This window comes from Rousettus aegyptiacus, unplaced genomic scaffold (genome assembly GCF_014176215.1).
Source record: "Rousettus aegyptiacus isolate mRouAeg1 unplaced genomic scaffold, mRouAeg1.p scaffold_m13_p_12, whole genome shotgun sequence".
Taxonomy (NCBI): domain Eukaryota; kingdom Metazoa; phylum Chordata; class Mammalia; order Chiroptera; family Pteropodidae; genus Rousettus; species Rousettus aegyptiacus.
Window position 1 is genome coordinate 23,297,260 of NW_023416287.1, and position 15,703 is coordinate 23,312,962.

The following is a 15,703-nucleotide window of genomic DNA, read 5'->3' on the forward strand; positions in this document are numbered from 1 at the left end:
TGGAAGTTCATTGAAAGAGAAACTGTGGAAGGCGTAGTTAAGTATTGAGCTTTGTGAAATAATTATGAAAAATAGATGGCGTATTGGTTTCAAGCAAATGAAGCAGAATATAATCCAGAATTTTAGCAGCAGAAGAAAGTAGTCTCTGGCTCGACAGTATAACCATACGCCAATACAAAAAATAACTAAGACTACTCAAAGAGCCTAATAGTCTAATTAACAATGAAATTGGTTGGTTTGTTGACCATAAAAGAGTATTAAGAATTGCTCTGAAAGGCAAATTTCTTGGTGTTGACAGAGAAATGCCGTGGAATAAAGAACCAAAAAATGCAAATAAAAGCAAAGAAAAGATCAGAACAGACTAGGGGACAGATGGGACAGTGAATGGAAAGGTAGTGTCAGTGGGGAGAAAGACAGTGAGAGCAGTTCTGTGGCAGAAAACAAACATCTGATATGCTAAAGCTATGGGAGAGTACTAAAGGAATGAACACTTGAGTAGCTTCACAGATTTGAATCTGTCCTCTGGGCTACATTTCGGCTTCTTAAAGGCAAGCACAGGGGCAGCATCTGCAGCCTGCAGACAAGCCGGAAACAAGCATCCTCCTCCTGCAGAGAGACTCAAAGCAATAGGTGGTATTGTGCAGGTACTTTTGGGAGACTGGGCTCCATTGACCTCATGTCTCATTTTAGGAAAGCATTGTAGTTGTCGGAATACAGAGGTGTAGAAGAAAATTTATAGCACCGTAAAATGTGATTTTTGAACTTCCTGTAGGGAAGCTTTTCAGCCATTTTAGATCCTGCGTGCTTTGGTGTATTTAATTAATGCTGTAATTTGGTGTATTTAATTAATGCTGTGGTACTTCCCCCAAGATATGCCAGGGTACAATTTTGCATGTTTGCAGGTGGGTTGTAAAACCCCTGACGTTTGCTCTGGGTCCCCTATAAGGGGCTTTAGAACCCCTGCTCATATGGAAAGGTTAGCTTGTTTCTTCGTGTCTGTCTTTAATGCTCCTTGAAAAGAAAATTTTTTTTCCCCAAGTATATAAATATACTTGACTATATATTTATAAATATAAATGAACTTTACATGGTGACTCTAACGTTTTCTATTTTCTCTTTCATTTAGTGTAGCCCACTGAATTGATTTCATGATACACTAGTGGGTCGCAACCCACACCGCAAAGCCTTTGGCCTTACCCAACATGGTGGGTGCTCTAAGTGTCTCTCTCGGGTTTACTTCCCAGCGAACCACAGTGCCAAGCAGTGCCGGACGCCATGTGCCTTGCGGACAGCGTGTGGAGAGTGCACCAGCGGCAGCTCCGAGTGCATGTGGTGCAGCAACATGAAGCAGTGTGTAGACTCCAATGCCTATGTTGCCTCGTTCCCTTTTGGCCAGTGTATGGAGTGGTATACCATGAGCAGCTGCCCCCGTAAGTGAAACATGAGCTCTAGGCACACATGAGTGCCCTGTGTATGAGCAACAACTCCTGCTGTGGGGCAGTGCTATCAGCCTTTGAACATTACGGGGAAAAGGCTGGACTTGACCTCCTCCTCTGGTCTGTCCAGAGACTGCCTGATGAGAATCTTCATACAGAATGAAGCACAAAGACACAAGTGAATAGATACAGGATAGATCACAATCCAGAAATAACAAGCCCAACTTCAGTATCATATTGCTCAATCCATGTGAGGTTGCCACATCTTAATCTTAATTCATAAAGTGCTTTCTAATAGGTGACCACTAAGATCCCTTCTGCCTCCAGCGTTTTGGATTAGGGAGAGGAGGGAACGAGTCCCTATTGCATGTTGGACAAGGTATTGGGCTCTTTAAGTTTATTATGTTGTTTAAATAATTACAATAGAATAAGAATTTTGACTCACAGAAGTTGAATAGTCTATTAAAAAGGTAATTCAAATGCAACGAATTCAAATTTACATGTGATAATGAATTAAAACTTCTGGTTTTTTAACAGCTGAAAATTGTTCAGGCTACTGTACCTGTAGTCATTGCTTGGAACAACCAGGCTGTGGCTGGTGTACTGATCCCAGCAACACTGGCAAAGGGAAATGCATGGAGGGCTCCTATAAGGGACCAGTGAAGATGCCTTCTCAGGCCCCTACAGGAAATTTCTATCCACAGCCTCTTCTCAATTCCAGCATGTGTCTGGAGGACAGCAGATATAACTGGTCTTTCATTCATTGTCCAGGTAAGATGTCTGTCTTGTGTATCTAAATCAAGTGTTTCACTCCCTATTTACAAAGAATAAACCCTTGAAGTCTACATTATTTCTATGGATTTTCTTTAAGAATAAAAATAACACAATTTTAGGAGAAATAGTTTTACATGAAAGTATTTTTACTGTCAGTGAATGAAGATACTGAGAATTTCAAATGAGTTGTTTTGCTTTCATTATAAAGGTAATAAAATAAGTTCCCTATAAAAAATTAAATATTACAGATGTAGATAAAATAAAAACTGGAAATTCTCTTTTCATTTCCAGTTCTTCAGAGGGGTAAAAACTTTTAACAATTTGATATAGATATCTCAAGACATACCAATTTATATTTTTAAAAACAAAAAATACTATGCTATATGTTATGCATATGACATATATTGTTCTACAGTTTGCTTTTTAGTTAAAAACATATCTCAGCATCTGTTAGGGGATAAATTTAAAATAAAATCTGCCAACTCAGAAATTCCTCTCCATAAATGTAGAAAAGAACGAATTCAGTTTTATTATTGCGTAAGTATTAACCAGACTGTGATGCACATCACAGGCAATCCACTAATGAGAATGCAAAGACAAAGTGAAATCTTAACCTTTTAAATAAATAACCAAGTAGATACAGTCCATTATATACATGTTCTCAAGCTGAACCATACTTTGTCCTCATGTGAGAGGATTTGACAGCATGGTTTGCCTACATTCTTTCATAGTTTATTCTGCGTTTACCTGGTAATTGGGGTGCCCACCTGTTTTAAATGCTTTTATCCAAAGAAAACAATAAAATATCTTGTACCTTTATGACAAGTGGGTGATTGCAGCTTGGCACAAAGCATCTAGGCTAAATCCCAAAAATGACTGGGAATGGGATGCTATCTTCCCTGATGTTTCCATTTCAAAGAGATGAGTTCTAGGCCTTTAAGAAAAACATTTCTGGATTATAGTGCTGACAAGAGGCTTATTTAGGTTTAAAATAGATTTACATACTTATACATATCAAAGGAACAGAGGAAGGATTTATAAATAAAGTGTTACTTAATGAAATACTCTAAGAGAATGGGAGAAGGGAAAAAGATCTCTTTCCCTTTTGGCAAGAGGAAGAATCCAGCCTCCCTCCCTCACTTTTTCCTACCCTCCCTCTATCCCCACTTTCCTCTTCCCCATCCTTTCTTCCCTTTCCTTCTCTATCCCTTCCAGTGGTGGGTGCAAGAATGAATAGATGATTGAGCTGGTCTACAGTCTGGGCCTAGTAGGCCTGCTAGAGAGGCTGCCCTGAGAAACCAACTTCAAGAAATTGGCCTTTGATTCAGACTTTCAGTAAATACTCAGCAATCTGCCGACGGGCCTCCAGAACAATTGGGAGATGCTAGGCAGGTGCAAAGACTTCCGGAAGTTAGTGGGAGAGAATTTCTCCTAGAGCCTGTCAGACAATGCCACTGACTACAGGGCTCTCTGTGAGGACTTCTGTAAGGGAAAGACCACTGTAAACAAAAATAAAAGCCAAGAAACAGACTGGGAGAAAATATCTGCAGTGTATATATCAAATGATTATCATCCAGAGTATGTAAACCTCTGCCCTCCAGGGAAAAAAACAGCTAAATGTCAACTCAACAGAAAAAGTAAGCAAAGGATGTAAAGAAATAGCTGCACCATTTTTCATTTTCATTTATCAGTGTAAAAAGGCTCAGCTCTCTCCACATGCTCATCAACACTTCTGTTCATCTTTTTTATTGTAACTGTTCTAGTGTATGAGAAATGGTATTTCACTGTGGTTTTGATTTGCATTTCCCTAATGACTAATGAAGTTGAGCATCTTATTGGCCATTTGTATGTCTTCTTTGCAAAAATGTCCAATTCAAATTCTTTACCCATTTTTAAATTACATTATTTGTCTTTTTATTATTGACCTATAAGAGTTCTTTATGAATCCTAGGTATAAATTCCATATCGAATATACAACTTGCAATTTTTTCTCTCATTCTGTGGGGGTGTTTCTTTCTTGATGGTATCTTTTAAAATACAAAAATTTTACATTTTGTAATCCTAATATATCAATATCTTCTTTTATCCCTTGTGCTTTTGGTATTAGATCTAAGAAATCAGTACCTTAACTAATCCACAATCAGAAAGATTTACTCCTTTGTTTTTTTTTTTTTTTTTAAGTTTTATAAATGTGTCTCATATTTAGGTCCATAATCCACGTTGAGTTAATTTTTACATATGGCGTGAGGTAAGGGTCCCAATTCATCTTTTTGCATGTGGTTATCCACTTGTTCCTGCACCACAATATTTTTTACCATTTAATTTAAGGGACGCATTTGTTGAAAATCAGTTGACTGTAAATGTAAGAACTTATTCCCAGGCTCTCATTTCTGTTCCATTGACCTCTATGTCTGTCCTTATGCCAGTATCGTACTGTTTTGACTACTGTAGCTTTGTAGTAAGTTTTGAAATTGAGAAGTTTAAGTCTTCCAACTTTGTTCTTATTTTTCTAGATTGTAATGGCTATCCTGGGTTTCTTGCATTTCCATGTGAATTTTAGGATTATCTTCTCATTTTTGAAAACAGCAACAAAAAGCCAGTTGATATTTGGTTGAGATTGATTGTAGCTATAGACCAGTTTGGGATGTGTTGCCATCTTAAAAATATTAAGTGTTTCAATTTATGAATGTGGAATGTCTATCTCTTTAGTTCTTTATTTCAGCAATGTTTTATAGTTTTCAGTGTACATATCCTGCACTTATTTTGTTAAATTTACTGTGCAAAGTATTTTCTTCTTTATGTATTATGAATGGAATTATCTTAATTTTATTTTCTGATTCTTCATTGGTAGTGCGTAAAAATACAATTGATTTTTGTATATCGATTCTGTATCATGCAACCTTGCTGAACTCATTATTTCTATTAGTGTTTTTAGAGATTTCTTAGTGTTTTCTGCATACAAAGTCATGTTGTCTGCTAAGAAAGAAAGTTTACTTTTTCCTTTACAATTTGGATACCCTTCTTCAAATTCGTTTTTGGGGCTTACTAAGCTGACTTGAAACTCCAATTTAATGTTTAATAAAAGTGGAGAGAATGGACACTATTGTCATTTCTGATCTTAGGGGGAAAGAATTTAGTCTTTCTCTGTTAAGTTTGATGTTGGCTTTAGATTTTTTCATACATATTTTCATTCTCTTTTTAGCTTTTGAGGGTTTTTGTCATGAATGGGCACTAGATTTTGTCAAATGTTTTTTCCATATCGGGATAATCATGCAATTTTTGTTCTTTCATCTATTCATACTTTGTGTTACATTAACTAATTTAAAGATATTTAAACAGCCGTGTATTTCTGGGATAATGCCATTTGCTTACGACATATATAATCCTTTTCAGTGTGTTGCTGCATTCAATTTGCTACTTACGGATTTTGTGTCTGTATTCGTGAGAGATTTCTTTTTTGTGTGATGACTGTCTGGCTTTGGTTTCAGGGTATTATTGGCTTCATAGAGTGAGTTGGGAGGTATTCCCTCCTTTATTTACTGGAAGAGTTTACAAAAGATTGGCATTGATTCTTCTTTTAGTGTTGATGCAGTTCGCCAGTGAAGCTATCTGGGCTTGGACTTTTTGTTGTGAGAAGATTTTTGATTATTTATTCAATCTCTTATAGGTCTATTCAGATAGGTATTTCTGCTTGAGTCAGTTTTGGTAATCTGTGTGTTTCTGGGATTCATTGAAGATCAAATTTGTTAGCATGCAGTTATATTTTCTTACAGATAGCTTTTTGGACATGTGTGTTCTATTTAACCTATTGAGGAGTTTTTGTTTTGCGTCTGATTTTGTTTTATCCTTTTTCATTTTGCAAGATATCTCTAAAGATTGTGAGGTTCTTTTTCAGAGGTTGCTTTCTTATTTTATGGTTGCAATAATCTCTCAAGCCTCTTTGAATATACTAAATTAGTATTTTCCATTCTCTTAAGTTTCTTACATGAACCCTTACTTCAGAGTTAGTTGCTCTGCATGTTTATCCAGGTGGTGTTTAAATTGAAGATTTTCTCATACTCGTAGCTTCTCAAGATTCATTTGTATTTAAAACTGAATATTAAGATTTATCCGTATTATATATTTAGAGCTGTTGTGAAGGTGTCGTGTGATGTCCTAAGAAAGAGGCTGGCCAGCCAGCCACAGGGAGGTCTCCAGCTCTGGTCTGCTCTGACTGTTATGACTGGTCTGCGTTCATCCCTTAGTGGAGGAAGGAGGAAGCAACAGGCCCGGTGCCTGGATCTATTTGGCTGGCATGTCCATACTTGTGTCAAGAGCTCCTTCACCATGGGTGTTATGGAAACCTGAAGATAGCTGGGGCATTGCCTTGGTATTTCTTTATGACCTCAACCTCCCTTCCCCTGCCTACCCTACAGAACTGACCTTTCCTCCTGCAGTCCCTGGACAGATGCCTCAGGCAGTTGTTGAACAGGCATAGAGCAGGTTATGAGGCACTTCCTGCTGTCCATCACTCTCCTGAGGCCTGCTCTGGCTCCCAGCCTCTGCTGGCTTATTCAGATGTCAATTGGTAAAGCGCATCTTGTCACTTTAGCAGTCCCCTTCTCCTGCTTCCTACCTTAGAATACAGGTGCCATTGTCAGGTTGCCCATATCTGCTTCATAATTTCTAGATATTCCTCAATACTTCAGAAGAATCTCCAATACTTCTGATAGCACTTTTTCCTCTTATCCCATACTCCTGTTGATTTATTATTGTTTTTACATTTCTTCTGTGATTTCAGTGGGATTTTCTAGGGGAAGAATCTTTTTTTTAAATCTTTTTATCTTGAATCAGAATACAGATATTTTTCACAGATAATTTTAGGTATTACATATTGTGTATGTGTTGTGCATTGCTGTTTTGCTGTATCTGTGGGTCCTCTGTATCTGCAGGTTCTGCATTCACAGATACAGAGGGCCAACTAAGGGACTTGAACATCCATGAATATGGAGGGATGACTGTATATATAGTTCCCCATCTTCACAAGAACAATGTATACATCTCATACATTTTAAGTAATTTTGATGCAATCGTAACTGATGTAGTTATTTTTAAGTTTTTCAGCTACAATCTATAGAACAACTCAGATACCTACAGGGCTGAGATCAAAAACAAGGTGGTAGACAGAACAAGTGCAAGGCTATGGAAAGTTGCCGAGATGTTAAAAAACATTATTACGTTGATCAACTAGGACAGATCTGCAAAAATTGCTAGAAGAGTAAATCTTAGATAATTAGAATGAAAAAGAAAATTATGACGTGATTCAAGTATTAGCTAATGCTATGGTGATAACCACTTGGCAATAATAAGTATATCAGATCAACACATGTAAACCTTAAACTTACACAATATTATATGTCAGTTATAGCTTAATAAAGTTGGCGGAGGGTGGGGGTGGAAAAAGCTGCAGAATAAGAGATTCCGTTTCTGGTGGTTGTGTGCTATGTGAACGGTACCCCCTGGAGTCTGCAGTGCAGAGCCTGCACAGCTGTCCTGAGCAGTCCTGAGAGGTCCAGGCTTATGTGCCTTTCTAATAAAGTCCTGTATGCATCGGGAATCTTACTAGTTCAACTTATGGAAATTTTATATATAAAGATGGTTATTTTTCTAAAAATAAAAATTGAAACCAAACTAAATATCATAATGTAAACAAATGGTTAAATAACTTATTTCATAGAAATCATTATGTCACTTAAAGTTTTGTTTATGATACACAAAATAGCGTGGTAAAATAATTGCGACCTAAGTAAAAAAAATTAGAATTGAATATTAACATGAACAGAAATGTGTAAAACTCTATAGAAACAATACTAGAAGGAAACATTCCAGATGTGAGCAGTGATCTCTGGATGTTGGAATTGTGTGTGATTTTCTCCCCTTATATTTTTCAAATTTATCGTGAGCATATGTTATTTTTACAATAACAATTATTTTTAATGGCTGTGACTTTCACCTTGCTGTGGTATATTTCTGATTTTTCCGGACTACATCTTTTTTTGATGTTTTATTTCTCAAACTAGTTTTTAGTGGGTTGGTTTTGATGATTTTGTATTTAGAAGCAATAAGGAGCTTAAAGAGATAGTTGCAAATAAATCTTGTAGAACTTACTGCACCCAGTTCTACCATGGGACATGCTCCTGAAAATTCTTTTTTTTTTCAGCTTGCCAGTGCAATGGGCACAGCAAATGCATTAATCAGAGTATCTGTGAGAAGTGTGAGAACTTGACCACAGGCAAACACTGTGAGACCTGCATATCTGGCTTCTATGGTGATCCCACCAACGGAGGAAAATGTCAGCGTAAGTCAGATCTATCCATCAGGGTTACTACTGATTGCAACCCAGGCAGAACACAGTGCTCCTTTGTGACTCAAATATCTAGGAGGAAAGTAGCCATTTGGTTTTGGATACTGTATTTCTTAAGTTGTACTCTTCAAGAGCTCAGCTAAACCTGGGAGAAAGTGAGCAGAGCTGCCAAGTGTCGGAGTAGCCAGTTAAAGCAACAAACCAAAAATGAAAGAATTAAGCCTTTAATCACTTACTGTGATGATATAAGCAAGAGGCTTAAATGGAGAAAGCTTTGAATCTCCTTGGTCTCTCCTAGAATCAGAGCTGGTTGAAGGTCAGATGGATAAGCGCAGAACTGGCAGCTAGGGGCAGGTGTCTCACTCTCGAGGGAACCCAAACAAAAGACTCAGCAAAAGCCTCTTACAGACTCAGAGGTGGGTAAGGGAGGGTAAAGGGGAAGAGCTTGGAGTGGAAAAGCACTGAGGACAGAGTGGGGAAAGTGTCTTCAAGGTTTCCTCTCCCTTATGAGGAGGCTCAGCAGAGGCTCCTGAAGACCTCTGCCCAAGGCTCAGACAGACCTAGGAATGAAGGCCCCTGAGCTAGGAAAGCAAATATGGGAAAGAGGTGGCCAGCCAGGGGGTCCTGGGACCTTGGTCGCAACTCCTCTCATAAACTTCCACCCAGGCTGGTGTGAACTGGGCAGCTCTCCCTGTAAGGCCTGCCAGGGAAAGCCTATGGTTGGAAAAAAATCACACCTAGATTTTTAATCAGGAACTAGAGTCCTCAGTACTTGTAGTATAGTCTGAAGATTTAAATAGTCCCATGTTTCCCCATACATGTCAAATAGATTCCTGCAAACAGTAGGACATTCTATTGTTAGGATATAAATTGTGTTTTTCCTAAATGACCAGTAATACCAATGAACCACTTTTTGGGTTGTTCTGGTTTCCAATGGAAAGACCCTTCAGGTTCAGGAAAATAAGAAAAGAAAATCTCTAGCTACTCCCCAAATTCCACCTCCAAACTTCTTAGTATAACCCTTGAGAATCTGATCTCATCCCAGAGCAGCGAGGAGAGAGCTGTGTTCCAGCGGTATATCCCTTAACCTCTCTGGAGTTCGGTTTCCTTGTCTGCAAAATGGGGATCTTAGGGTGGTTGTTGAAATGAAAGCAGTCAGAGCAGCACATGCCACATAGTTGGCGCTCAGTAGACATGAGCAATTATTATTACTCTTCTAATGTCATTTCCTACCACTCTTAAATAAAATTTCTTGCTCAGATTAAAAAATATTCAGTAAAAATATTTTCCCATTCCTTGTGAATAGACTGCATTCAATAGTAATCAGAAGATCATTGATAAATATGTATAAGGCATTGTATGGGCAGCCACCTGAGGCATAGGTGCTTTATTATCCCCCGTGATCAAGCACTGCTCAGCTCATCGCTCTGAGATATGGCCATGGTGGGAGCCACATCCAGGATGTGCGACTCTTCTGCTGGGCGTGGTTGTGCCTCCAGGTGCCTAAACTGACAGCCAGATCAGCTGGGTCTGTGCTTTGTTGCTGTCATCCTGTATCTGTAGCTGCCATCTAGAAAAATTACATCCTCCTCTGTGGCATTTGTGGGTACTGAATGCAGTTGTCCAGACCTGAGAGCTAGCTGTATTTTTCAGAGTTACAGTCCACAATAGAAAACATGATTTAGTGTAAATATATAAATTGTCTTACTGTTAAAGTATACAACTGAAACTTACTGGATTTCATTAGCCAATGTCAACAAATAAAAATTAATTAATTAAAATAGTTTGAATGGCACCAAATCCTCTTAAAATTGTATAGTCCTTATGCTAAAGCTAATACCCATGATTTATTGCATGCTTACTGTGTTTCATTTATGTATTATCTCATTTAATCCTCCCAACAATCTATGAAATAGGTACTGTTTTTATCCCATCATATAGACGAGGAAACGGAAACTTAAAGGGTCAAACAGCATGCCCAAAGTTACAAAGGAGTTAAGTGGAGGGGATTGAATTCACACCCAGGCAAACTAGCTTTGGGCCTTTGCTTTTTATTAATATACTGCACCCCCTTTCCATACTCAACTGAGCCAAGAGTTGAACATTCATATTTCTGACTCTAGCATCCATTCTCTTAAAGACTATACCCTTCTGTTTCACAGGTTTTTTGGGGTAATACTTTTCTCTGCCGTATTTCTTTTAAAAGTATATCTGTCTCCAGCCTAATGCCTTTAATTTATTCACAGAAAAACAAGGTGTAAAGTGCAAAGGTATTGAGTGTACTGGAGTATTAAATTTATCATAGCTTACACTTATGTGTTAGATGAGAAAAGGTGGATAGGTGTTGATGGGTAGAGGAGGAAGATGACAAGTTATTTTCTACGAGGACTAAGAAGAGGACAAGGAAGGGTGGTGAGTTCTGAAGGGTCTCTGAAATGCAGACCTGCTGTTAGAATCCCACCCTAGTTCTGAGCCCTGGTGTGACTTGAAAAGTGACCATCATGGAGAAGGCACCGTAGCTGAGGTGGAACACAGCCTAACCAATCTTCCCCTCAGGGGAGTCATTGCGCAAAGCATCTCCATGGGGGCAGGGACTGTCTGTGTTTCCACACCCAGCAGCTGGCACACTGGAGATGCTTCATAAATGTTTATTAAACAAAGGAAAGAATCATAATAGTGAAAAACAGTCGATGGAAAATATCAAAATAGTGGTTACTTCAGATGGAGCAGAAATAACATCTTTCTTCCTGTCCTTTGACTTTCATTCTTTTAATGCCAGTCTTTGCATTATTCGAGATAAATTATTAGCTGAAAAACAAGAACCTTAACCATTAAATACTCTGAATCTGTCTTTCCTATCAAATCCAATTTAGATAAAATGATTTTTTTTAAGAAAAGTCTCTGATAGTAATCTTTAAAGCCAGTCGTGACCTCTGTTCCTTTTCCTCCTCCCCAGCATGCAAGTGCAATGGGCATGCCTCGCTGTGCAATACCAACACGGGCAAGTGCTTCTGCACCACCAAGGGCGTCAAGGGAGATGAGTGCCAGCTGTGAGTACCACACTCCCAGGGTTCTGCCACAGGCCACGCCTGGGTTTAGTGACTGACAACCAGGTCAGCAGGGTCCGTGCCTTGTTGCATGGGCTCTAAGGGATCCTCAAGTTAATTGATTTGGAATTCTGCCCTTTCCAATTCAGACAGGTCTGGCCTGGCCAATCTCCATCTGAGGAGGTTGGCAAGTTAGCAGCAGTTCCTTAATGGCTCTTTATATGTGAGTGTCACTGACACTTCTCGGGTTGCTGACTTGGAGTAGTCTTTTAACTTCAACCACTACACAGTTTTTGTCTTGTCAGGAGGGTGCATTTGTTTTTTATTTGGCATTTTGGTTTGTAGTAGTGGTGATAATCCTCTTGCCTTTGACACATCCCTCCTTCCTTGGTGAAGTGTGTCCCTGTCCATAAGGATGGAGCATCAGACACAGGTGGTGTTTCAACCCTGGATGTACCTCCATTGAGTAGGGTCCTCTTATGAGTCATATCACTTAACCATGCTGAACCTCTGTTTTCTCATCCATCACAAGTGGGACTAGTGACAATTTTTAGTGTCCTGGTGAATTAAAAGAGAAATTGTTCTTGTCTGCCTCACCAGAAAACACGTGCTCATATAACACATGCTCCGGGTTTACTTATTCTCTCAAGAGGAGACTTAAGAGAAAAATGTTTAGTAGTATCAAAATATTGAACCAATATAAGCAGATATGTCATTGGCAAACTTTGTTTCTCTTAAGGAACACTAGTAATAATGTCACCAGTGATGAAGGCCTTGGTAATAGCATTCAGGAGGGTGTTGCTCTGTCTGCATTTTATAATTTACACCACTGTCTGTGTTTACTGGTTTCATGCTGTCCTAAAGCCAACATGTGAAGAAAAGTCCAGTCAAGTTTAAATTTAAGTTTTTGAATCTAGGTTTCTTTAAACAGAAAAATGTAATACAGCAGAATTAATCACTCTTGTCCTCAGTTTTGGTATACAACAAAGGAGTGAGGTGTAGCTCCTATGAAAGACTTTCTTTTCAAGAGATTTAGATATAAGCAAGTTCTGATAATTGCTCTGAATAAAAGGACACAGTATCCTTGTGTCATATATGTGGGAAAAGTGCTTGACACAAACTTTCCCCTTCTTTCCTCATAGTTCATAGCATTGCACCTGCCTAAATAGTTTTGCTGGTGTTCATAGATGATATCTGTGGGGGAAATTAATACTTCTTTTTGACTACAACTTATTTTTTTTCCCAGACTGGTGAACTGTGTCCAAGGTTAAAAAAAAAAAAGATTCCTTTCATTTAGCCTTCTAGCCTTCTCTCACTCGTATTTAAAGAACAGTATTAGTTTATCCAGGGAAAATCTTTCATGAATGGATGAAAAATGTTTTAACTGTTTTTATAAGAATATTTAGTCCACAACAAAAGTGAAAATGTGTTTTTCATGATTATAAGTAGGGTCTAGATTTATTATATTTGGATTCATCTCATGTGTTTTAGCAAAAGTTTATCAGTTGGTCGTGGTATGAACTGCTGGGCAGTCAGCATTAAAGATGAAGGCAAACTCTTATTAGTTCATCTGAGTAACAATGAAGAATTTAATTATACTGACTCAAAAACTGCAGTTTATATTAAAGAATTTGCTTGGTTTTAACATGAATGTTTTTTAAATAACAATTAGAAAATAATCATCATTTTTCCCCCTCTAGATGTGAGGTAGAAAATCGATACCAGGGAAATCCTCTCAAAGGAACATGTTATTGTAAGTGTTTTTGTAATTCATATTTGTCTAGAAGCAAAGTAGTTCAGTAAAACTTCGTTATTGTCTTTAACCTGGTTTGAGAATGGTAAGAGCTGTAAGAATATAGCAACCACTCATAGAAGTGTCCCTTAATTTGATGTGTTTACAGCTATTAAGTTTAATAAATAGTATCCATAGGATACTATGGTAAGCTGCTTTAATTGTGATTATGGTTTATGCTCATATGTCAGTAGCAGACAAAGAGAAAAGTACAGAGATATGTATCTCCTGTTTCCTTATATTCTCTTGGGACTTTATTTCATTTGACATTACCAGGTTGAGGGGTCACCATATTTCATATTTTAGGGTATAGATTAAAAACATTCTTAAAATATAGTTGAAGTTATTCTCTCTGAAACTGATTTTTGTTAACCACCTCTTTAAGAACTAATACATAAAATATCTAATGATTAACTTACAGTGACAGGTAAAGCTATCTGAGGAGATGCCCAAGTCATGGGTTAATGCATTTTCTTCCAGTAGGAGAATCAACACAGTAGGTCAGATTATGGAAGCAGAGAAAAAGGAGTTAATGTTTTTGCTTATCCACTGTAATTATATATCTGTTTTCATGAGTTGAATAGTGTCCCCTCAAAATTGATGTTCAATTGGAAGCTATTAATGTGAAAATATATGCTCTTCTCGAAGAAAACAAGAGAAAAACTTTATGACCCTGCGTAGGGGAAACAGTTCTTAAATATGATTGCAAAAAGCACAATTTATAAAAGAGGCAGTTTATTGGGAGTTATCAAAATTTAAAACTTTTATTTTAAAAAACACCATTATAAAAATAAAAAACAAGCCACAGACTAGAGAAAATGTTTGCAAAACATATATTTATTTGATAAATTGCTTATATTCAGAGTATATAAAAGAACTCTTACAACTGAATAAGGAGACATTTCTAGTTAAAAACAGGAAAAAATTTGAATTAGACATTTCCCTAAAGAATATATTTGAATGGTCAATAAGCCAATTAAAAAATGGGTAACATCATTAGACATTTGGGTATGCGTATTAAAACCACAATGAGATATAACCCTAGAATAACTAGAGTCAAAGGCCAGTACTATGGCTTAATAGACTACAACTGGATTTTCACATCTGCTTCTGCATTCTGTTGCAACACATCTCTTTGGTAAAAGTACATTAAAAAAAACTAGCCTCACCAGACATATAGTCGGAAAAAGGTGGAGTATTTTAATGACCTTTTCAGATAATTATGACTGTTATCCTTTGAGACCATACCAAAACCGGAAAACTGGCCATTTTTTAAAGTTTAGTTACCATGTGGAATCCGAAAGCACATCAATAAATTTTTTGTCATCTGATACAGTATAATCTATTTATCTATTTTGAAAAATAAAAGCCAATGCCAGGTTTTAACAATGATGTGGAGAAACTTCATATGTTCTTTGTGGGAATGCGAAATAGTACTCTTTGGAAAACAATTTGGTAGTTTCTTAAACAGTTAAAATAAAATTACCAACAGCTCCCCATTTATAGCATTGTATCCCTCAGCAAAACTTAGCATGTGATAGATATTCAATTAATATTTGTAGGTGACTTAGGTTGAAACTTAAATCTCAGCAAGAGTCTTGATATCAGGAGAGTTTGGTGGGTTAACCCAAACCAAGTAATACTGCTCACAGACTTGATTTCCTTTGACAAACCCACTGTCCCTGGGTATAAGTGAGCCAAAAGTGCTTTCCTGGCTATTGAATATTTATGAGAAAATCAAGCTGTATCTGTAGAGACCTGTTCTGTTTGTTTTATTTCAGTTTTTCAATATACATGTTTTTCTTTCTGTAGATACTCTTCTTATTGACTATCAGTTCACCTTTAGCCTATCACAGGAGGATGACCGCTATTACACAGCTATCAATTTTGTGGCTACACCTGATGAAGTAAGGTTAAAAGTCTTCTTACTTTGTTTTGAATTTGTATTGATCTTTTTCTTGGTCATTATGTATAGAAGCACTGCCTTAGCAGTAGTCTCTAGAGGGGAGCACACAGGACAATGTTTAGAGGTATAGGAAAGAAACGTTAGACTCTACAATTTTAGCTCCTTTCTGTCTGAAAGGCAAGAACAGTGTTATTAAGATTTACCAGAATCTGATACACAGACTGACTCAACACATACTTGGTTTGCTGATTAGCCCTTTGCATCCTCATACAGAAAATGAGAAGAGACTGCAAGGGGCACTCTTTTTATCAGAGTGGCAGATTGCAGAGCCCAGATTTACTCAAGTAGATCAGAGGCTTAAAAAGCACCCAGAAAGAAACTGGATTGAAATTAATTCCAGTGATA

General features: G+C 37.5%; 1 protein-coding gene across 5 annotated transcripts in view; it reads left to right on the top strand.

The window, feature by feature from the left end:
• ATRN (attractin) overlaps positions 1 to 15,703 on the top strand; it is a 172,299-nt gene that overhangs the window by 110,628 nt on the left and 45,968 nt on the right. For all 5 annotated transcript variants that reach the window (XM_016139006.2, XM_036229603.1, XM_016138745.2 and 2 more), the window contains exons 17-22: positions 1,245 to 1,430; positions 1,974 to 2,207; positions 8,410 to 8,547; positions 11,510 to 11,603; positions 13,301 to 13,353; positions 15,205 to 15,299. In XM_016139006.2, the coding sequence (XP_015994492.2) occupies positions 1,245 to 1,430; positions 1,974 to 2,207; positions 8,410 to 8,547; positions 11,510 to 11,603; positions 13,301 to 13,353; positions 15,205 to 15,299 (800 nt within the window). The remainder of the gene's footprint in view (positions 1 to 1,244; positions 1,431 to 1,973; positions 2,208 to 8,409; positions 8,548 to 11,509; positions 11,604 to 13,300; positions 13,354 to 15,204; positions 15,300 to 15,703) is intronic.